Source organism: Gadus chalcogrammus, chromosome 16, assembly GCF_026213295.1.
Source record: "Gadus chalcogrammus isolate NIFS_2021 chromosome 16, NIFS_Gcha_1.0, whole genome shotgun sequence".
Taxonomy (NCBI): domain Eukaryota; kingdom Metazoa; phylum Chordata; class Actinopteri; order Gadiformes; family Gadidae; genus Gadus; species Gadus chalcogrammus.
In genome coordinates, this window is record NC_079427.1 from 6,359,161 (window position 1) to 6,382,585 (window position 23,425).

The window sequence follows — 23,425 nt, forward strand, 5'->3', positions numbered from 1 at the left end:
AGTATAATAAAATACATCACAATACGGAGGCCGTCTCAGTAATATGCTTGAATAAAAGTATTTCTTGTGAGTTGAAAATAAATTAGCCTTAGGGGCAATACAGGTGGCTCGTTGGTCTAGGGGTATGATTCTCGCTTAGGGTGCGAGAGGTCCCGGGTTCAAATCCCGGACGAGCCCGAGTTTTGTGGGAGAATATCTGGAGTAGCTTAATATTGTTACGCGTTACTGGTAGTGAAGTTAGTACAATACTTCAACGAACATGAGTAAATTAAATAAATACCTTGATTACTCATTCATGCAACTCTTCTCAGGCACACGTCTCACGAGATTTTGTTGCATTAGAACATTTTGTATATTTCTAAAGTTCCGTAAACAAACATAATCAGTGACCTGCATCTGTCTATTTGTCTGAAAGACCACACGCAAAATTCCAATCAAGTGAATGAAGACCAGGTAATATTTATATTAGCCACCGTTAACGCTATGCCATGTGTGAATTTGATCGATTGGACGGGTAGTCTGCTGTATGTATAATCCCCTCAAAATACAAAGATTCCAAAAAATGTATATGCTGCCTATAAATAACCAATTTAATAATCAGAATGTTATTAAAATATTATTTTATCTGATATTTAATTATTTAGTCATAAATTACTTCTTTTGATAAAAATAACTTTCTGATTGATAAAAATAAATGCTGATTCATTCAGCCTAATCAAAACACTATTCAAAGGAATAGAAATGTAGGTAAAAAAAAAAAGTTATTGAAATATAACGAAACCAAGTCTGTGAGAGCGATCATATGAAGAATGCAGAGGGGACATCATAAGATAACACCCTACTGGTATCCGATGTCCTTATCATTATTTAATTAAATAATAATTTTGCGTCATTGTGTCAGTACTAAAAATCTGTATCCATTTCCATGTAACAGAGACAGTGAGCGGTTACATGAAGAAGGTTGATTTGGATTCAACCGTTGAAACAGGGATGTGGATATATATATATTTTTTATCTCCACGCGTCGGTTCAACACAGAGGGGTCGCCTCATTCCCGCGGTTTCCACCACCCCGACCGATTCCTCAAGCTGCAGTCAGTCCCATCGACCTATGAGAAGGCCCCTGGTCCACTGTCATCGTTGACCAATGACCAGCGCATCGTCACCTCGTCTCTGTCAGAGCACGGCACTGGAGTCAAAGCTGTCGTCACAAGCTCCTCAGGGCTTCCTCACTCTGAGCCGAGAGTGGATCATTCAAGCAGGAACAAACGTGTCGCCGAGAGGCACATCTATGAGTTGGAAGCTAGATCGAAGCTCAGGTACACTGAGTACACAGCGCAACACCTTGTCTGCAGGAACACCAAGGCCAAACTGTACACACAGAGTCAGAAACTACAAAGGTCATCTACACTACCTCTTTAACCAAATTCCTTGGCTACAGTACCTCCTAAACTAAACGCCAAGGCTACAGTGTCTCCTAAAACCTTGGTTTTGCTTGACCTGTTTTGCTAGACCTTGCAGCTCCTGCACTCTCCGCCGCCTCACAGGAGGCCACGGGACAAAGACAGTGCCTTCGTTCAACGACAAGAGGCGTCGGACTCCGTGGACAGAGCGCGGTGACGACACCACCGCCATCAGCCCCAGGTACGGTTCTCAGACCGGTGGGCCAGCGGCTACCTAATGACCCGACCCGGTCATCATCTGGCTCCTTCGCCAGGACTAAGGAGGGGCTTAAAGGGAAGGTCTCAGGTCTGGGACAGGGAGCCGACAGGATCAAGGTGAGGAAGCACGGGGGAGAGGAAGAAGGGTTGGTACAGGACAGGCTGGTGGAGGGAACAGAGGAGCCGGTGTGTCTTCCCAGTCTCCCGACCCTTCTCCTGCAGCAGGGCGCCAAGGACGCTGGAAACCCTTGACCGTCAACGGCTCCTGCTCGCACAGGGACCGCCGGGGGCGGAACGCCGCCACCCAACATCACCAAGTGGTGAGGGAGAGATCCACAGCTTTTTGGTGGGATGTTTAGGACCTGATCTAGTCCTGATCAAGTGTTAGAGCACTGAGCCTACTTTAGGTCTTGTTATTAATTCTGAAAGGGAAAGAAGTCTGAAAAAAAAAAAAAAAAAGGAAATTCTTGTATTTCATGGTGAACTTTAGTCCGTGGTAATGACCCATGTGAACAAATCTTCATTTCTACAGGTGCGGCGTTAACAGGAGCTACCTATGCGAGCCGCCTTGGGTCACCACGGTGACGATCACAGCCTGCGCAGCGCTGAGGAAGTGTCATGGAGGATGCAATTCTAGCTGGTGAAGGGACAACAATCACATCCAGATTCTCTTTATTGACATGCTATGTAAGTCCTATATTTCAGTTTTGGTCCCCTCTATTAGACACTTAATAAAGCCAGGTCGTGCAAAGGAAAACAAACACAAATGGTTCCAAAACATTCTTTTTATTTTTTGAAGTATTTCACACAAATTTTTGCATTTCCTCTTCGATCATGTTATAACTAGGTTAGGGGGAGAACATAATTACCATTTAGAAAAGGCTCTCAAACTTCAATGGCCATTTTTCGGTCTGTTGCTAGGCTACAAAGCAAGAGCAATACAGATCTGTAAGCACTACCAAGCCGAGGGGGGGGGGGGGGGGGACTTTGTATACAAAAAATTGTTTTATTTTCTGTAAGTAAAAAGCTTGCGCTTTACTAATGACTTTCAATGACACTTAAAAAAGGCAAAGTCAAATAATATATTTTTTGAATATGTAATGTCTGTGTGTGCAACAAGAGGTCAAAACCAAAAGGAGATCCCATTGAGTTTGACGTTTTTATAAAAAAAATGATAATGAAACGAAGGGGTATACAACAAAAAAAATAAAACTGGATAAATTCAAAGGTTTACCGCTCCAGAAGGTACAAAAACATACTCAATCTCCAGGAGAAAACGCAGGTGGTGGCCGATGTCCAGGCCAACCTGCCATAGGTGAGTTGTAGCTTTTGGAGGGGGGAGAAGACTGCATGTGGACCCGTTGTGTGTGTGTGTGGGTATATATGTCAGCTGTGTTTGTAGGCATTGGAGGAGGGAGTGGGATGGGGGTTAGGTGGGCCAAGGATGGCTGATTACACGATCATCTCCAGCTGCCGTGCGTACTCGATGACCTGCTGCGCCAGCTCCGTGGACGGGATGGTGACCTCCTCCGTCCGCTGCTGCTGGGTGCTGAAGGAGTAGTAGCCGTCGGCACTCTGGGTCCAGCCGCGCTGCACAGCCAAACAAACAAGCAGACATTAGACACAGGCCAGGTCCAACAAGCAGACATTAGACACAGGCCAGGTCCAACAAGCAGACATTAGACACAGGCCAGGTCCAACAAGCAGACATTAGACACAGGCCAGGTCCAACAAGCAGACATTAGACACAGGCCAGGTCAAACACACAGACATTAGACACAGGCCAGGTCAAACACGCAGACATTAGACACAGGCCAGGTCAAACAAGCAGACATTAGACACAGGCCCGGTCCAACAAGCAGACATTAGACACAGGCCAGGTCAAACAAGCAGACATTAGACACAGCCATAGGCCAGGTCAAACACACAGACATTAGACACAGGCCAGGTAAAACAAGCAGACATTAGACAAAGAGACACAGGCCAGGTCAAACAAGCAGACATTAGACAGAGACCAGGTCAAACAAGCAGACATTAGACACAGCCATAGGCCAGGTCAAACACACAGACATTAGACACAGACATAGGCCAGGTCAAACACACAGACATTAGACACAGCCATAGGCCAGGTCAAACAAGCAGACATTAGACACAGCCATAGGCCAGGTCAAACAAGCAGACATTAGACACAGGCTAGGTCAAACAAACAGACATTAGACACAGGCCAGGTCAAACAAGCAGACATTAGACAAAGAGACACAGGCCAGGTCAAACAAACAGACATTAGACAGAGGCCAGGTCAAACAAGCAGACATTAGACACAGCCATAGGCCAGGTCAAACAAGCAGACATTAGACACAGGCTAGGTCAAACAAGCAGACATTAGACACAGACACAGGCCAGGTCAAACAAACAGACGTTGGAAACAGGCCCGGTCAAACACACAGACATGATTAGAATCAGACATAGGCCAGGTCAAACAAACAGACATTAGACATAGGCCAGGTCAAACAAACATGTCCCAGGTCAAACACACAAACATAGATACAGGACAGGCCAGGTCAAACAAACAGACATTAGACATAGGCCAGGTCAAACAAACATATCCCAGGTCAAACACACAAACATAGACACAGGACAGGCCAGGTCAAACAAACAGACATTAGACATAGGCCAGGTCAAACAAACATATCCCAGGTCAAACACACAAACATAGACACAGGACAGGCCAGGTCAACCAGACATTAGTTTGAGGTCAACGTGTGCCTGTTGGGTTCACGTCAGGTTCACGGATGGTGTTGAAAGTATTTATTTTGAACGCCCTTGGTAAAGAATTTGTAACATTCTCTTGTCCAGTGTATTGGTGGCAGAATAATGTACTGCTAAGTAGGGATGGGGATCATTAATATCGATACCATTTGATACTTTTCTATTAATGGTGGAAATAGTGATGAGGAAAATATTTAGGAAATAAATAATTTTAAATTAAATATGTAATTCTTAATAAATATTGACATCAGTAGTTTTAATTACTAAAATGATTAGAGCACTAAACAACTGTATTAGTAATACAGAAACATGAGTAATCCAGTATTACTCATATTTCTCACCAAAAACTCAATTTACCGTTTCTTTGTTACATTTGAACGCATCATGATAACTGAACAGTCGTTTTACTGAGCCAACCTCAACATATCATCACGCAGCACATCTGAAACTTTATTTACTTTTTAAGATAACTAGCTCGAAGGCTGCCGATTACAACACCGATTTCACAATTGGATTACTATTTTTAACTGAAGGGACTAGCGACCGTTTCTGTTTGTGCGATTACCACTCAGTACATTGAGTGGATGATTAAGACAGGCCCGTCTGTGGTGCGACAGGAGAAGGAGGACACAGTCTTTTCAACTCGGAGACAGTCGGAGGTACTGCATTTGGCCTTTATTTGATGCACAATGCTAATGTGCTACAATTCCATTCAAAAACAGTGGTGGACACGCTGCAGTGATTGGATTGATTTGATTTAAATGCCGTGACGCGACTCGAGGGACACAACATTATGTTACAGGACCTACGGGACAAAAAAATACGACGGGAATCGATAGTGGTATCGATAAGCCCAAACGTTGATGATTTTCGGGTTTAGAAAAAGTGGAACCGTCCCTTTATAGAACCAGGTTTCGATCCCCATCCCTACTGCTAAGGGTGTTTGATTCCCAGCCGAAACGTTCTGGATTCAAATCCCAATGTGGGCAGTGTACAATAATAAAGCGAGTAACATCATTGGCAAATTACCCTCCCACCCTTGATTGAGCCAGTGGGAGATTGGGTCAGTGAGAACCAAGCCACTCCCTTATGAGAACTAATACCAACCTTCTTGGCATATTCTGTCATCTTCTTTGGGGAGCTGAAGAACAGCACACGGGTTGCTTCAGCAAACTGAATCTGCTCGTAGGCCTTCTCTATGCACCCAGCGATCTCATCCCTGCAAAACAAGGAGAGGTGGGGGGGAGGTCTCAATTGGTGTCTTTTAACTGCTTCAAATGTGACATTCATTGAATATAAAAAGACAACTATTTAACTTTTGCCATCAAGATTCAGTACTCACCGGATAGTGTCAAGTAGAATATCTATGAAGAAGGTGTAGCTCTCTGCAGGAATGTTACCTTTGGCAAGGAACACCTTGTTGTAGCTTCCTTCCATCAGGTACTGGACAAGAACATGAGAATAGATTAGACTTTATGCCATTACTTCCCAGTTTGAATTGTTATTCCAAACTGTATTACTGGTTCCTATTGGCACTCTCCACACGGTCAAGTTATTGCTGTTTTTAATACCAGATTGTGCCACACCAGTCTCTTTGTACCTACTCCAATTTTGATTGCATGCTTTAATTGTTCTCCGCCTCACTTGTTAGTCACTTTCGATAAAAGCATGTAAATGTAAGTGAGGTACCTGCTCCAGGGAAACAGGGTGCCTGATGTACACGTTGGTCTGGATGTCCTTTGCACTTAGCCTCTCCAGCTCTGTGTGGAACTCTGACACTCGGTTCTGGGACAGCAGGAAGAGCAGGTTAAGGCCCAGGAGCTGGTGCATGTACGCTGCCTCGGGCAGTTCATCCCTGAAAAAGGGTAGAGAGACATAATCAGAGCGCGGTCATAACAAAGCACTGGTTGCTATGGCAATACAGTGGACAACAGCATTGTTTACAATTGTTACATTGTTTACAAACACGTCTTCACAATGTGAAGCGCTTTATGAAAAGGCCATTCATTATTATGTATTATTACAGATGGCTTTATTACTTATAGTCAAAATAGTAGCATTTTAGTTGGGCCATGTATCTCTCGAAGGAGGGGATGTCCTTCTTGAGGATACTCCACAGAGCGCCGATTTCCAGTACATCGCCTAGAATAAGGAGCACATAGAAAAGAAGGGTAAATATAAAAAGGTGTATCCTTGTTTGTGGAGACATCTGGAGTAATGGGCTGCTATTAGGTCATACTCACGGGCAAGAATTAGCTGCTGTTTTGTGAGCTTCACGCCCGTCGTGGGCAAAAAGTTTAATTCTAATAGAGAAATCTGTAAACAAATAGAAAAGGGCATGTTTTAAAGAAAACGCTTACTTTCCTAGAAAGTAAGGACAGGTCACGGAAGCGTATGTTAAGGTTAATGGTTATGCATTTGTTTGAGAAACACATAAAAAATGCTGCATAAACGTGTCAACACATACAATCCGTATACACATATCTATAGATGACGATGTGGCAGTAGCATTGGCTAACGTCAACAATAAGTATATAACAAGGTTTGGGATTATACAAATGTCGAATTGAGCTTCAAATTATGTTTAACCGAGGTTAACATACACATGGTTAATATCACGTCTGTTGACTTGATGTAAAAGGACAATATTACGTGAGCTAACCATACATTACAATGACTTTGTGTTCTTCTTAGCATGCTAACGTTAGCCACCATGGCTAAATTGGCCAGATAAAATACCCTAGGTTTGAGATAATCACGTGAAGCACACTGGCTGTTGTGATTTTACCTTCAGTTTTGTCAAAAGATCCCCGCATTTATTTAAACTGGGATTTTTCTTATTCCATTCTGCCCTCAGCGTCTCGTACAGTCCCGCAGTCTCTTTCAGCGCCATGGTGAGTCTGCAGAATGTACGACACCGGCCGACGTAATACGGCGTATGTCGTAAAAGAGAAGAATGCGTTCACTATGTTGGCTACCATGGATACTGGATCCACTGTTACGGTTGCTTCGAACTTGATGTTAAAAATTAAATTATGAATTTTGAAATTATTGTGTACTTCAATTCTTGTTTAAATCAATGTAATATAAGGTTTTCAAGATCTTTGTATCAGGATAATTTGGTTTGTCTCTACTTTATTAATGTTGTTATATTTAAAGTATTATTACAGAATTGTATGGATTATTAATATGGTTTTTAAACAATATCGTTTTTGTAATACTAAGTGATTGTCTTTCTGTATGCTGTTGATTTAAATAAATATTAAATAAATAAATATCCGATTCTTAGCACGCATGCGCGGCGTGACTCGTTTTTAGTAAGCGGAACAAGATGGCGGCCTTCGGTGGAGAGCGTTGGCTACATGAGCTGCCAAATCATAACATATTCAGCAAATTACGTGAGATCCTAGACTCCGAACCCAAAGCAAATGTAAAGAGAGCAGCTAAAAACCTCACCTTTTGCCTGGACTGTGACCTGTTTGTTTGGAACGACGTTGACCGCGTGTTTTTCACCACCAACTTGAGGCAGCTGAACTCCGACGAGAGCTTTGGAAGCGGGAACTTCCAAACTCTGCTGTGCATCAACCCGCCTCGTTTTGAAGTGTGCCAGGTACTGCTCAGTCCCACGCAGCACCACGTCGCTTTGATCGGCCAGCGGGGGGTCTCGGTGCTGGAGCTCCCACAGCGCTGGGGGAAAAGGTCCGAGTTTGAAGGCGGACGGAGCGACATCAACTGCAAGACCATCCCGGTGGCGGAGCGCTTCTTCACCAGCTCTGCCTCGGTCACTCTACGGCAGGCGACATGGTATCCCAGCGAGACGGAAGAACCAAACCTAGTGCTGCTCACCTCCGACAACACCATCCGCTTCTACGGGCTCAAATCACCCCAGAACCCAACCAAGGTACTACCTGTTTCGCAGTCAGAGGAAGACAGCAACGTCCACTCTCGTGTGTTGTCCTACGCAGCTTCCCTGGGCGAGATCGCAGTGGCGTTCGACTTCGGGCCAGTGTCGTGCATTTCTCGGCAGGTGCCGGGCCAGGCGTCCAGAGACCTGCTGGTCTACCCGCTGTATATCCTCTATGAGAACGGCGAGACATACCTGAGCTACACCAGTAACCAGATGGGCGTGCTGAGCCTCAGCAAGCCCGCGGGACCCCTTCCCATGTACCCCGCAGCGGAGGATAACTACGGCTACGACGCGTGCGCCATCCTGTGCCTGCCCTGCGTGCCCAACATTCTAGTGATTGCCACGGAGACGGGGATGCTGTACCACTGCGTGGTGCTGGAGTCCGAGGAGGAGGAGGACGAGGGGGGCGTGGGGGAGCGGTGGATGCGGGGCTCGGACTCCGTGCCGTCCCTCTATGTGTTCGAGTGCGTGGAGCTGGAGCTCACGCTGAAGCTGGCCACCGGCGACGACGAGGAGCCCCAGGAGTCGGACTTCACCTGCCCCATCCGGCTACACCGGGACCCGCTGTGCCAGCACCGCTACCACTGCACCCACGAGGCCGGGGTGCACAGCGTGGGCCTCACCTGGTTCAACAAGCTGCACCAGTTCCTGGGCTCCTCGGACGAGGGCGACCGCAACAGCCTGCAGGAGCTGGCGGCGGAGAAGCGCTGCATCGTGGAGCACATCCTGTGCACGCGGCCGCTCGCCACCAGCCTCTCGGCGCCGGTGCGCGGCTTCCTGGTGACCTCGGACCTGTCGCTGGGCGCCACCATGGTCTGCATCACGAGTGCCTACGAGTGCATCCTGCTGCCCCTGCTCAGCTCGGTGCGGCCCCCCTCCCCGCCGCTGCTCTGCTCGGGGCCGCGGGCCGGGCCCGTGGCCCTGAGCCCCCTGTCGCGCGGGCCGCCCGACGACTCGTTCGAGCGGCACGTGCGCAACATCCTGGCGCGCGGCTCGGCCAACCCCTTGGTGCTGCGGTCGGGGGACAGCGAGGGGACGGCCGCCGCCGCCGCCCCGCCGCCCGAGTGGCTGCAGCTGCTGAGCCGCGCCACGCAGGTGTTCCGCGAGGAGTACGTCCTGAAGCAGGACACGGCGTGTGAGGAGCTGCAGCGCCGGTCGCGCCTCCTGGCCACGCAGCGCGGCACGCAGGCGGACGAGCTGGCCGCCTGCCGCCTGGAGAGGAGGAGCCTGCGGGAGGCGGCGGAGCGGCTGGCCGACAAGTACGAGGACGCCAAGTACCGGCAGGACGCCATCGCGCGGCGCGTCAAGCGCCTGCTGGGCGGCCTGCGCAGCCAGCTGCCCGTGCTGTCGGACAGCGAGAAGGACATGAGGAAGGAGCTGCAGGGGGTGGAGGAGCAGCTGAAGCACCTGGACAACGGCATCCGGCAGGTGGCCATGAAGAGGGAGTACCAGAAGAAGCAGGTGGACAAGGCGGAGGGAGGGGGGCCGGCGTTGCCGTCCCGGGGCGGGGTCTCGCTCAACGCCCACCAGAAGAAGTGCGTGCAGGGGGTGCTGCGGGAGCACGGGGAGCAGATCGCCACCATGATGAAGCAGATCAAGGACATCAAGAACACCTTCAGCTTCTGAGGCGGGTTCGGGCTTTTGTGAATGGCTGGAGTGGCCTGTCGATGGGTCGAGGAGGCTACATTACTTCTCAGGAGGCGTAAAGTGTAGAAGAGTGTAGTGTCAAGGGAAGAAATGTGTTGGTCAAGCAGTTCACACAGGGGGCTTCTGCATGGCAGATATTTACGCTGTTTGATTTGTGATGTGTGCTGGTGTGTCTGGGTAAACAGCGATGTTCTTTGATGATAACAAAACTTGTTTGAATTATTTGTAATAAAAAAAGAAACCTGACTTTTGTGAGCCAAAATACTATAATTTCTTGGTTAAAAGGACACTCATATTTCGAACGCTTGTAATTTGCGATACTTTTATACTGTTTTGAATCCAGAAATAAACTTTATAATTATCTTTAATTATGAATGGCATTGAATGAAATTGCTTAATAGATGTGGCGCCATGTAACTTTATTTAAACCTAATGTTAAAGGAGGAAACCCATAATCTATGTTTCACATTATTTATATTTAGGTTAATAGTTTGACCTTTATAACTTCAATAAACAGGACAGTTTCTCATCTTTGGGGATGCATACATATTAGTACATACGGGAGTGACCTATAAGCTGTATTGAACAATACATTCTCGATTAAAGACATAATTTAAAAGGATTCAGTGTTGTTGGGGCCCAAATAACTTTTGACCTTAAAGTGGGGTCAAGGGAATAAAACGTCAGGTACCCGCACTGAACTTGACATAATGGGAGTTAGGCCAAATCCAGTGCACTGTATTGACACAAGGTGCATTATGTCTTCTTCCCACTAGAGGTCGCCCCTCACCAGCATTCTTTGAATTTGAAGTGAAGTATGGAGTGAAGTTTTCCCCTTCACTTCAGACCACAAACCAAACCCGCTGGCGCCTGCGAGGGCTTCCCCACGCAATAACACTGTGACGTATGCGGAGACCCCTGTTAATATGGTTGAGTGGGCAACATTGTTTTGTGATTAATCCATTTTACTGATGCCCCCTGTACTCTTCCTTACTCATTTCGCTGCCCTCCCCTGCGTACCACAGCCTTGTAGGCTACATACTGTTCATATGTGTCGTGCAACAGCTGTAAATCAAATTGGCACATGACTCAGTGTATCTAAGTGCATAATAGAAATGGTGAAATGCCATGACATTCTTGGAACCGATTTAAAAAAAAATTGCCAGAACAAAAAGCCCTTCGATATGACAAGATTGAAGAAAAGAGCTCTCATCCCGGCCTTATTCTGTTCGTCACAACGTTATTCCCTAAAGCGTTTTCACTTTTCGCCTGATTGTGTTGTTTTTCTGAACTAAGCCCTAGCCTACAGGAGCGCCTGGGGTTAACTTCTTCTGTATGTTGGTGCGGTCCAGCAGCAACACACCAAATAGGGGGATGTTCTAGTCTTCCATAAAGGTACAGTGTGTCGATCCCGCGCATGAGCGCAAGGAAACTTAGCAGACCCTAGGAAAAGAGGTATTAATAACTCCGACCAGCCCACCGCATTCCTTGCATGTGAGTCACTCTGTAAACTCCAGTGAGCAGGGAGGAAGAAAAGAGGAGGGGCGAGCTGCCTCTGCTTCGCGTTTGGGTTTCTTTCTACGGAGGAACGGAATATACTGGCCTACTACTGTCCATAAACCGCGCACTTGGTTTAAAGCGCTCCAAAGTAACACGCGCATGAACGCACTTTAATATTAGCTACTACGCAAATGCACACGTGGATCCCTGTTATATTCTAGCTGTACTTTAAATACAGCAGTTTTAGGATCCCAAATTGCTGGGTAAAGGGTGAGACACATCTAAAGCATAAGAAAAGTGGAAAGTATACTGTGCGTGTGAAGTTGACTGTGTGAGAGTTTGAGAGAGTTGGAGAGGAGAGGGGTCGAGCCACGGAAAAAGTTGGTATGGGGATTTGGCAGGGGCTCGGTGTGAGTCAGTGTTGATCAGATCTGTCACTGTGGAACCAACTGAGAATTAAACCAAAGAAAAACACGGATAAAAGGGAAAGGAGAAGTAAGCTCATTCGGTTACATTTCCCTAGTTTACCGAGACAGAATCGAAACGTAAGAATGTCCAAAAAGGGTATCGTTTTCTTTCGGATCCATCGCTATGTATTCAAAGTGTCATGTTCATTCGTTCGATTAGGCCTACTGCCACTACTGCAAAACAAAAGAGCCGTAGACCTGCACACAGTCAATACAGTTTATTTGGTTATACCAGTTGGCAACAGTTGTACAGTAGTTAGTAATATCAATAGGGCTGTTTTGTTGGAAATTGCACCATGTGAGCATGTGACATTCATTTACACAACAGAGAAGTATTGTCCTCTTCAAAAAAAAACGAACAAACACAAATATTACAAAGTACAGCAAAATAGATGCACAATATGGTGGTGAAGATAAATCGGAAGGCATGTGAAGCATTAAAATATGCCTTGAATGTATTTGGTTATTAGATAACGACTGCATCTTTAGCTAAACATGCCTTAATTAGGCTACATCAGATAATCCAAAATATTGGTTTATACATCATAAAGCGATGTTCTCTTGTTTATACAGTACATTTACATACATTGAACATTGTTGCCAAAGCATTTAGGACTATAGGATATTTCAAATCAGATAAAACACAGATACTCTGGTCTCAAGGAGTCAGCAATGCTCCAAAGCGTTTTAATACTAAAAGGCCTCATTCTCTCTCCGTTCAAATCGTTCAAATATAAAATACTCGAATACTATTTTCTTGGAAAGGGCTCAAGGCTTTTATTCTCAGCAAATAATTGAATCATTGAAACCTCTTTTTTTATAAAGCAAATCAAACATCAAAGCGATCTAAGAAAAATAAGCAACAAATGAACCAACCCATGTCGACGTTTTAGGAAAGAATCTCTTCAAATACGTCAGAGCCACTAACTTTAGCCTAGGCGCTGTCGATAGCTGTAGCCTAGCTCTTTGGCGACCTTGCCCTTGAACTTGGGTCCAAGTCAAAGTATCAAATCAGTGAATCCCTTCAAAGTAACGGATTCCACCCGGCGTAGCTATGTGATCCAGCTGGGTTGGGTTCTTGGGGCGTGGCGTGGAGGGGGAAGGGGTAGGGAGCTATGGGCCATCTGTGTGAGAAGGGTCCCTCTGGCCTCCAGGCATTGGGGGGCGGCGGCGGTAAGGTGGGGGGGGGGTCCCCAGGTTTAGGCGTCCGACCCCTTCTGCCTGCGCTTTGACGGGGGCACCAAGCGACTGGGCAGTTCCGGGGGCAGACCGTGGCCCTCCAGCTTCACCTCGATCAGGTGACTGGCCAGGGCAAACTCCTCGGCGTCCAGCATGCCGTCGCGGTCCACGTCCGACAGCTTCCAGATGCGGCCCAGCACCGAGTTGGGCAGCCGGGTGCTCACCATCCAGTCCTTGGCCTTGGTGCCGCTCAGCTTGCCCTCGTTGGGCGCCAGGTTGTAGAAGATCTCGTCGTACTTGGCCTTGTCCTTGGTGACCACCCAGTCCTCGTCCCCCTCCCCTTCGCCGTGGCTCTCCCCGCCGTTCTCCAGCACGCCGAAGGGGTCCCCCTCCATGAAGGGCCCGGCCCGGGTGCCCAGGAAGGCGCCTCCCTGCACCCCCATCTGGTCGTTGTTCTCCAGCTCCTCCTGCCGCAGCAGGGGCATCAGCGTGGCGATGTCGGACGACAGCAGCTCGTCCAACGCCGCCATCAGGGTGGGCTTCAGCGTCTTGAACTTGGTGAAGTCGTGCACCAGCAGTTGCTCCTGTTGGGGGGCGGGGCCCACATCAGACCCATACTGAGCTAAACAACACTGAGCTAAACAACACTGACCTAAACAACACTGAGCTAAACAACACTGAGCTAAACAACACTGAGCTAAACAACACTGAGCTAAACAACACTGAGCTAAACGACACTGAGCTAAACAACACTGAGCTAAACGACACTGAGCTAAACAACACTGAGCTAAACAACACTGAGCTAAACAACACTGAGCTAAACAACACTGAGCTAAACAACACTGAGCTAAACGACACTGAGCTAAACAACACTGAGCTAAACAACACTGAGCTAAACAACACTGAGCTAAACAACCCTGAGCTAAACAACACTGAGCTAAACAATACTGAGCTTACAATACTGAGCTAAACAGCACTGAGCTAAACGAGACTGAGTTAAACAACACTGAGCTAAACAACACTGAGCTAAACAACACTGAGCTAAACAACACTGAGCTAAACAACACTGAGCTAAAAAACACTGAGCTAAACAACACTGAGCTAAACAACACTGAGCTAAACAACACTGAGCTAAACAACACTGAGCTAAACAACACTGAGCTTACAATACTAAGCTAAACAACACTGAGCTAAACAACACTGAGCTTACAATACTAAGCTAAACAACACTGAGCTAAACAACACTGAGCTTACAATACTAAGCTAAACAACACTGAGCTAAACAACACTGAGCTATACAATACTGCTATAAAATACGACTGTGAGCGATACAATATTGCTATACAACACTTCTATGCAATACTGAGCAATGCAACACTGTGCTTTACAATACCGCGCTATGCAACACTATGCTATACAACAGTTAGCTATACAACACTGTGCTATACAATACCATTCTATGCAACACTGCGCTATACAACACCGGTCTATTCAACACTGAGCTATACAACACTGAGCTATGCAACACTGTGCTATGCAACACTGAGCTATACAATGCTATCCTGTGTTTTGGTATAGTCATGTATACTGGGTGATACCATAATAGGGATACTATAAAAGTACTATAAAAAGACTCTAAAAATACTATGCTGACATTATCATGCTGATTTCCCCCCCTGGGATAGCCAAAGTAATATCTAAATATAATTGAGATACTGTAAGAGCCGTATAATATGATCGATATACTAGCAATAATATATTAGGAAATAGCAATATTATATCGTACATGATTATGAAGTCATGAACAACATAGCATTACTCATATTACAAAAACATTTGAGAAATTCTTATTAGTTTTCTCTAGTTATCGTGAGAATCCTGTGTGTACATAAATCAAGATGATCCTCTTTCCTTGCCAAGATGAAGCAAAAACAAAAACGACGGCTGTTGCACATATTTGCCCTGAATCAGGCCTGAGAACCAGATGTTTCCAGAAGAACAGCGGCAGGATCTCTAGTGACGGGCTTCACAGGCCACATCAACATGGCATGGGAAGCCTAAACAAACCCAATCGAGAGGGCCCACATGCCCTCAAGCCCTACCTTCTCATTACTGACATAAGTCTGAATTTTGGAAGCTATTTGGAAACAGCATCTGCTATACGAATAGTCAATTCAAAATCAAACTAACCTGCATCTTGGTGCAGTCGGGGAAGTCTCCGGGGGAGATGTGGTGCTGCAGCTGGATCTTGGAGAAGATGACGGGCAGCTGGTAGATGAGGGTCTTCTTCTTGTTGTCCTTCCTGAACACGGACGGCATCTCCTGCTTCAGGTGGCTGATGATGTGGGCGTGGACCTGGGAGGTGACAGGAGCGGGGAGGAGCTTTAAAACGAGCGTTAAGGAGCTAAACGGTTTAAAAGGAGCCTTACCTGCTTTAAACAGCATTAAGGAGCTTATAAAGTAAGGAGCATAAAAATCGTTAAGGAGGGCATTAAAGACTTTGATAAGAGCTCCTTCAGCATCTGAACATGCATGAGCAGGATCAGGCAGGTTTGGGTCTCCTCGGGTCCAAATCCATCACAATCTTTGACCAAACACAAAGAACCGCCTCCTATTTTAAGACCCCTGTGGGAGTGTGTGGACGGTGGCTGGTTTAACCTGTGCACAACAGGTGTGCAGCCTCCCCCAGCCCCCAGAACCCAATCAGTCTGACTCTGGCCAGGTGAGGCTGCTCCAACCAGCCATCTTCCAGTCCACCCCCCCCCCCCCCCCTAAACACTGTTCACTCTCCTCACCCGGACCAGACGCGCCCTCTTGACCAGGTCGTTGAGCTTGCGCAGGGCCGAGTTGCGGGGCAGGTTCTGGATGTCGGCGAACAGGTCCTCCTCCTCCAGCTCAAACAGCTTGCGGTTGTCCGCCACCAGGAGCGGCTCGGCCCAGAAGGAGCCGATGTAGACGCGCAGCACCTCCGGCGTGTTGAACACCTTGCCCAGGGACCACATGAGCGCGCCGTACACGCGCATCAGCTGCTGGGTGTCCACCATGTCGGCCTTGTTGAGGACCACCCGCAGCTTGTCCTCGTTGCCCTTCAGGGCGCCGATGGCCTCGGAGAACTCGTCGGAGATCTCCAGCTTGTGGGCGTCGAACAGCAGGATGATGCGGTCCACGCGCTCGGCGAACCACCGCAGCACGGCGGGGAAGTCGTAGCCTGCGAACCGGGAAGGGAGATCGTTTTTTTGTAAAAAGGGCTGGTCGTGTAAAGAGCGCGGGAAATATGTGGTGGTTGTGTAAGTGACACATAGGAAGACATTTGACCCGTGTGGAAGGAGAACGGGGAGAAAGACGCGTTTCACACCACGTATGCAGCGGTTCAGGACATATTTTTTTTCTCGCTGTTCCTGGACACATCATCATCATCATCCTCATTGTCATACAAGACACAGATAGCTCTGAGTCACAGGACATTGTTCGTGTGGTCAAGATTGCTGTTTACGTCAGACATAGCAATCTTAGACTTTGAGAAGTGGTATTATTAAAGGTGCAAGCTCCTACCTTAAAATGACGTGGACATATCTGTGGTTTATTCTCAGCCATAGTGATTTCAATTATGGTATTATTAAACTCACATCCTAAATATATTCTAAAAATGAAAAAGGCTGGCGGGCCCGTACCTCTCCCTTTGTTTACAAGAATAGTGATATCGACACTCCCAAGCCCCCTCCCACTCACGTCACTCAGCTATCCGAGATACGCTAGTTTGTGTAACACAGTTGGACATAAAACTGTGTAAACATTATTATTAGATTATTATTTAGTCATCCAGAGGGTCTTAAGGAATACACAATGATTGAAAGGGAATGTATATGAAAATATGATATAAAGATAATGACGGGGAATGTGATGATGATGATGATGATGATGATGATGATGATGATGATGATGATGATGAGGAGGAGAGTCAACCAATGAGCAGCTCTCGTGGTTCATAACCACTTGAGGCCGTTGCCCCCACCAGGTGATAATGGAACAGAGAGCATCCATGGGTTAGCCGGGAGAGACAAGAGGGCGATGGTTCACAGCAGGGGTGTGGTGGTGGTGGTGGTGGTGGTGGTGGTGGTGGTGACTCTCAGAACGCGGGTGTCTTTCTCCCCCCCCCGCCCTCCTCACCTTTGGTGCTCCTCTCACCTCGGCTCACTCTCTGCTTGGCCCCCGACAGGATCCCCGGGGTGTCGATGATGCTGATGCTTTCCAGCACCTGGTTCGGAATCTGGGCACACTGGAACCTGGCGGAGCGAGAAGTGAGACACACCCACACACCTCAACGTAAACACACATAGCCCCGACGACGCTAAGCGCAACAAACAAGCGTCTCACATAAACACACACAGCTTTAACAATGTCCCACGCAAGCTCGCTTGGGAGGCATCCTCCACCTGCGGTCACTGGGGATAGGCTTTGCCTTATCTATCGCAATCTCTTACGAACATCGATGGAAAGAATGTGAGCCTTGTGAAATATGGTGATGTGTTATCATGGCCTCGGCCATAGGGGCATGATCTATGAAGCAGGCTGGAAACGGCCGTCCCTCTCCCACCTCCAGACCATTGTGTTCAGGGCCGGCCTCTCCATGCTTCGGGCTTCCTGACGGAAAAATATCTGCCAGCGCCAGGATTAAACAATACGGGCCCCCTTACGATGTTGTGTCTTACAACAACAGCCACACTTCCTCTGGCTTACGACTCTAATGAGCTGGCGGTTCCCCCGGACAGGAAGTCGGAGAGAAGAGGGAGAGACGCAACACATGGCGGGGGCCAGCACACCCCGAAGTGGAGCGGGGACGACCCCCCTGGAAACCTAGCGTCAGATCCCCTCTTCCTCTGCTCTTCACTGGAAACCCCTGTTTCTCCCTAAGCTGCCATGCCTGTTCTTCGCAGTGGGTGCGGTTGCCAACAACAAAACTATGGCCTTGGTTACAGACCACATCTCATGGTCTCTGCTCCAGACTCACATCAATGGAAAAAATGTACCCACAGGAGAAGAAAAAAAAAGGGAAAACGCATGCCAGAGTGCTGGAAGGGATCGGTCCTCAGCGTTCAGCTTCTGCTCCAGATTCCCGGAGCGACACCACCAGTATGTGACCTCACTTGTTTGTGCGTTCCCCCCCCCCCCGGGATGTGTCAGAACTCCCTGCCCCCCCCCCCCTCCCCCCGTCTCTGAACCTCTCCAAACATCTCGCCTCCCCACCCCCCCCCCCGCACCCTGACCTTGAGGACGAGAGCTTTCCTCACCCTCTGGAGTGATATCTCCCCCAGCTCCATGTTTTTTCCACAAATAAGGAGAGTGCCTCCCTGCACGGAACTCTGGCACGCGGACTCGAAATTCCGCCGAGCGAGAACTCGCACATTATTTTTTTCTTTGCGCTGTTATCTTTCCAACTCTGCCTGGCTTCCATTTTGTGCTGCAGGGCCCCCCCGAGATGTTTCCTACGACCGGTCCATTACGTAGGTGTGAAGGTCAAAGGGGGATCTTCCTTTAACTTCGACCTACCCAACAATGATGTATTGTTTCACCGACGGACGAATGCCGGCCTCGTCTTCCTCAACTGGGGATCATTTGAACATCTATTTATGGATCTTCTTTTCTGCATATATTTACGTATATATTCTTTGTGGATTTGTATCCCTTTGTAAAATCTAATTTCATCATAATAATATCTCACTTTTGTAACTTTGTATTGTTTCTTTCTGCCATGACACGAGACCTTTCCCAATCTGGGATCAATAAAGTATGCAAGTACTTTATTGTACTTGCATACTTGCATACCCCCCCCCCCCCCCCCCCCCGCACACACACACAGCCGCACCTTCACACACTAACCTGTTGAGGAAGGTGTTGCCGAATGGGTTGAGCTTGCGGAAGGGCTTGTTGGGGTCCACGATGAGGGCGTTGCCGGGGATCACGCCCTCCACCTCGCCGTGCATGATGGCCGTGAAGCAGTCGGTGGTGGGCTCCGGACCCACCCTGCTCCCGGGGATGTCCTGCTCCAGGAGGTACCTGACCACGCCAGACCACAGCCCCCGTTAGGCAGCCCCCTCAGAGCAGGGCGATGTACAGCCCGCTTGGGTTCAATCGATTGGCTTTGTGTCGTTTCATTGGTGGAGGATTCGCAACCCTTACTGTTCTGTCAAGTCTATTCAATTGTACTGGGACGATTTAATCATTGATTGCAGATGTCACACATCTAGTGATTTACTCCGGACTCTACGTCCACATACCTAACCCGCATGTCACCCCATTACACACGGTAATGTTACTGGTACAAAAGCAAGGACTTCAACATACTGCATGCATTTCACCGTGTCGAAAAACGCCTTAAAAACCTAAATGAGCTTAAAACAGCACAGAACTGGAGTGGCCCAGAGGACCCATTTGAGACCCACGGCTGGCTTACTGGATGAAGGTGGTCTTCCCTGTGGAGTACTGGCCCACCACCAGCACCATGGGCTTGTTGTCGAAGTCGGCCTCCTCCAGGCTGGGGGAGTGGAAGTCATGGAAGCCGTAGTACTGCTCCAGGGGCAGCAGCTTCTTGCGGTACAGAGACTTGAGGCCCTCGGTCACCGTGCGGATCACCTCCGGCGTCTTCTTCACATTCTTCCGTCCCCAGCGCGACATGTCGGCTTCTGGCTGGAGGACAGTTGAAGGGAACATGTGAAAAGTGAATCTACGACTGTGTGTGTGTGTGTGTGTGTGTGTGTGTGTGTGTGTGTGTGTGTGTGTGTGTGTGTGTGTGTGTGTGTGTGTGTGTGTGTGTTTCCGATGCCCCCTCTGTGTCGCTGTACCTATGTTTCCTGTGCTTGGGCCTTGGAGTGCCTTGGGTTTGTTTCCTGTGTTTATTAGAGTGCCGCTTGCGACGTCACTCGCTTCAATGAAAGGGATGATGACTGAGGTCTAGAGTTCACGCGGCTGACCCCTTTTTGAAACATACACACCCCTCTTCCAACGAGCCTTGACTAGAGCACAACTCAAGCGCCACTCAGGGGAGCATAACAGAAACAGGAGCAGTGGATTGACAAACTTGACCCCACAGAAGGGAACTGTACAAGGAGAGGGCTCCCACCACTAACACTACTTTTCCTACGGACGTGGAACCAGGAAGGGCTGGCGAGACCAGCAGAGTGCCGAGCTTTGTTAGTGCGCATCTGGAAAAAACTGGAACCTGTAGTTGGCTGTGGAAACCGTGCCGGCCCGGCCCAGTGAACACACATTGAACAGGCCCCTGCTCATTTCCTCACATTGAAAAGAGTGAGGCATTCATTTTTTACCCCCACAGGCTTCCTCAGCCCATTACCAGATGAATTAGGTGCACCATTGTGTCCATGGCTCACACAATGAGCTGCTGCTGGGAAGATGTGGAGCGTGCATGCACAGGCAGGATTCCACCTCATGACAGGCGCTAGTTAGGAACAGCCGTGGATCAGATATCAAACGCAGAGGTAAAGATTCCCTGGCCCATCCTAGATGTTTCCTTTTGTTTTTTTAAAAGGCGTGCGCCAAACTTCAAGGCATCTTCTCGTACGTGGAGTTATTTAACTGTTTGACTGTATGAATCTTAGAAAATGAACACTGCCCTGAGGCGGGAGGGCAACAGAACAGTGTCACAAGACTGTTGAGAGAGCAGAGAGCCGTTTAATGCAGAAAATAATCAACTTCTAGCAAGCCCGGAGATCACTGGTATAAACACCTACGTCATTATCTACTGTGGAAACTTTTAGCAATTCGGAAACTGTTAGGAGTTAGGAGAGAGGGAGAAAGGAAGAGTTGAAAGTCTTTATAAGAGTTGATTCACATAGGCTCTGTAGAAGCCGCTTTTCAGTTGGAAGTTGGAAAATGCCTTGTGGGTTTGTGAACCACAAACAGCACGTCAAGGCTGTTTCAGAAAGAACGTTAACATACAAGGAGTGATTCAGGGTTTGAGCGTGATCCAATTATTTATAATTTCTCAAATTGAAGCAATGCCGTTTTGATGACGATGCCAATGAAAAAACAACTTCTAATCAAGGTTTTAAGGCTCTCTCTAACTTCAGGTCACGTGTCTCTGTAACCTTTCCGTAAAAGCTTTTGAGTGGTAACAAAATTACGCGGAGGAAAAGTGCGTACAACAGAATTAAAGTCAAATTAAAAAAGTATATTTACCGCGCGACTTTGGATCCAGGAAAGTCTTCTTCAAACGCCTTCCAAAGTCTCCTCTAGCCGTCTGCAGAGTTGGGGAAAAAAAAGAAGAAGATATATGTCTGGAGGACAAAAATAATTTACAGATTTTTTTTTTTCCCTCTGGAATGAGCTGTTGCTACATGCAGGTCTTTGACGTGTCAGCGAATAGCAGTCCTCCGCGATGGAGTGTCAGCACCACCTGAGTGAGGATGGCTTCTTCTGCTGGCTTTAATGGATCTCAGATGAGCTCCAGGGCTGGCAGGCTCCTCGATCAACGTGCAGTAGTGGGAGCACGGGAGGACACTCTCTCACAGGAACCAACCTCTCTCTCTCTCGCTCCCCCTCGGTCTGGCTCAGCTTCTCCTCCGTATGCACCTCCTCCTTTAGGGATGCCTGCTCCCCTGCTCTGAGATGGGATGAGCTGAAGGAGGGCCCGAGGGTGTGGTGGAACCTCCGAGGCAGGGGGGGGGGGGGGGGCGGGGAGCACTGGGGCAGAGGGGGAGGTAGAGAGAGGGGGGGGGGGGGAGTAAATCGTTTATTTGGGTGGAGTCAATCTTTGTACATGCCACAGTCCCACACACAGTCATTTGAAGTATTTTTTAAGTTATAACCAAGACCTTTCTCAGTACTCCCCTCAACCTGACTTTTAATTATGTTTATGCGTCAACTGCACATTGCTGCTGTTCTTAAGTTCAAGCTTTAATAACTGATAAGAAAGCGCATCACAACCGACTGTGCAATCCACCATTTTAACAAGCCCCCCCCCCCCCCCCCGCATTCATTCTTCTGTTCCTTCTCCTCTTGAACAATTTACTTCAAGCCTCGAATGAATCACACACAATCTCATAAAAACGGCCAGTTATTTCCACTTCCATCATCTCTGCACACCAACTGCTATGGTTGGTGAACACAGCCTAGCCCTCCCCCTTACTGCGCCCTCCCCCAAACCCCCCTGCCCTCCCTCCGGTCCTCAGACGACCTCGGGCTCGTTATCGTACGTTGAACGGCACAAAGTTCGACGGACAGCAAAGAACCACCGGACACGCAGAGAAGTTCATAAAAGAAGCAAGGGTTTAATTTACAAGTTTACTAAATGTACATTTCTTTTTAAAAAGTGTCATTATACACAATAAATACAATACAAAATTAATCTGTAATACTATACTTCAAATTCTCTTACGGTCTTATTTTGTACATTATTGTTTCCTTTTTTGTCTTCATGTCAACGCATCTGCGGTGTGGTGTGTTGTGAGTCACTGCTCACCAGGATGAGAAGGGAAACTAAATGATAACAGTGCCATGGAGGAGGCAGACAGTGACAGAACGTAACCATGGGGATCAGTCCTTAAAACACAACAGAGGGGGGTGGGAGGGGATATAGGAAGACAGGCCTGCCCCCTACTGACCAAAACGTAGAACATGTCAGGGCATTTTGATGCAGAAGGGGGTCAGGGTTGGGGTTAGGCATGGTGGCGGTGGGTCTAAAACATGAACCAGGGTTCCTTTTTTTTTCTCTAAACATAATTCAAATCTCCTTGTTAAATGTTCATTTACATCTCCTTGTTACAGAACTACAACTCCCAGGACCGACTACAATGTAAACCGTGAGACAAGCGGCCTCGAATGAAAGAGACCGACCTAAAGTAATGCAGAGTGAGGCGCAGATGTGGTACCAAACTAAACAAAGGATCAATCGATTTGTGGGAAACCGACCAAAGAGCGGGGAAAACCAAAAAGAGTGGGTAAACACAGACGAGAGTAGTACGAGTGTGAAAGGAGAATTCATAGTAACGGGATGTCTTCCCTTCCATCGGGTGCATGACTGCAAAAACATAAAGTAGACTAAACAGGACTTGAATGCAAACCACAAGAAGTGTATTTTATGTAGATGGGACATCCATTTCAGCCACAGTGGAACAAAAGGACACTGAGAACCGCTGTGTTGTCTTGGTTGGGCAGTGTTTGTGTACAGACAGACAGAAGGTTATGCATTAGGCATCGTGTTGCTCTAGGCATTGAGAGAGAGAGATGTAGGGAGACCCCCGTGCTGTTTTGGGGTCCTGACAGGCACTGATAAGGAAACCC

At 47.8% G+C, this 23,425-nt stretch overlaps 3 protein-coding genes and 1 non-coding gene across 8 annotated transcripts; 2 read left to right on the forward strand and 2 right to left on the reverse strand.

Annotated features, from left to right (window-relative positions):
- Positions 1–105: 105 nt before the first annotated feature.
- trnap-agg (transfer RNA proline (anticodon AGG)) lies at positions 106–177 on the forward strand. The gene has a single exon. It is a non-coding gene; the product is annotated as a tRNA-Pro (tRNA).
- A 2,256-nt stretch (positions 178–2,433) lies between these two features.
- On the reverse strand, positions 2,434–7,350 carry psmd8 (proteasome 26S subunit, non-ATPase 8). The gene is made up of 7 exons (XM_056612031.1): positions 7,218–7,350; positions 6,673–6,745; positions 6,469–6,571; positions 6,119–6,284; positions 5,772–5,872; positions 5,537–5,648; positions 2,434–3,250 (listed from the first exon to the last, which is right to left on the reverse strand). The coding sequence occupies exons 1-7, from the start codon at positions 7,320–7,322 to the stop codon at positions 3,113–3,115; spliced, it is 798 nt and encodes a 265-aa protein (XP_056468006.1). The 5' UTR covers positions 7,323–7,350; the 3' UTR covers positions 2,434–3,112.
- A 387-nt stretch (positions 7,351–7,737) lies between these two features.
- On the forward strand, positions 7,738–10,760 carry nup88 (nucleoporin 88). Its single transcript, XM_056611133.1, has one exon. It carries the CDS (start codon positions 7,761–7,763, stop codon positions 9,960–9,962), a length of 2,202 nt encoding a protein of 733 aa, XP_056467108.1. The 5' UTR covers positions 7,738–7,760; the 3' UTR covers positions 9,963–10,760.
- Positions 10,761–12,132: 1,372 nt separating this feature from the next.
- On the reverse strand, positions 12,133–21,760 carry ehd2b (EH-domain containing 2b). 5 transcript variants are annotated; one of them, XM_056611483.1, is made up of 8 exons: positions 21,540–21,760; positions 21,323–21,383; positions 19,581–19,809; positions 19,007–19,183; positions 17,297–17,412; positions 15,925–16,337; positions 15,320–15,484; positions 12,133–13,713 (listed from the first exon to the last, which is right to left on the reverse strand). In XM_056611483.1, the coding sequence occupies exons 3-8, from the start codon at positions 19,799–19,801 to the stop codon at positions 13,150–13,152; spliced, it is 1,656 nt and encodes a 551-aa protein (XP_056467458.1). In that variant the 5' UTR covers positions 19,802–19,809; positions 21,323–21,383; positions 21,540–21,760; the 3' UTR covers positions 12,133–13,149. The 5 variants fall into 5 exon arrangements, with proteins under 5 accessions (XP_056467458.1, XP_056467460.1, XP_056467456.1 ...); XM_056611485.1 differs by having other exon boundaries at positions 17,315–17,412; positions 19,581–19,813; positions 21,540–21,759; XM_056611481.1 differs by having other exon boundaries at positions 19,581–19,813; positions 21,540–21,759.
- Positions 21,761–23,425: the final 1,665 nt, after the last annotated feature.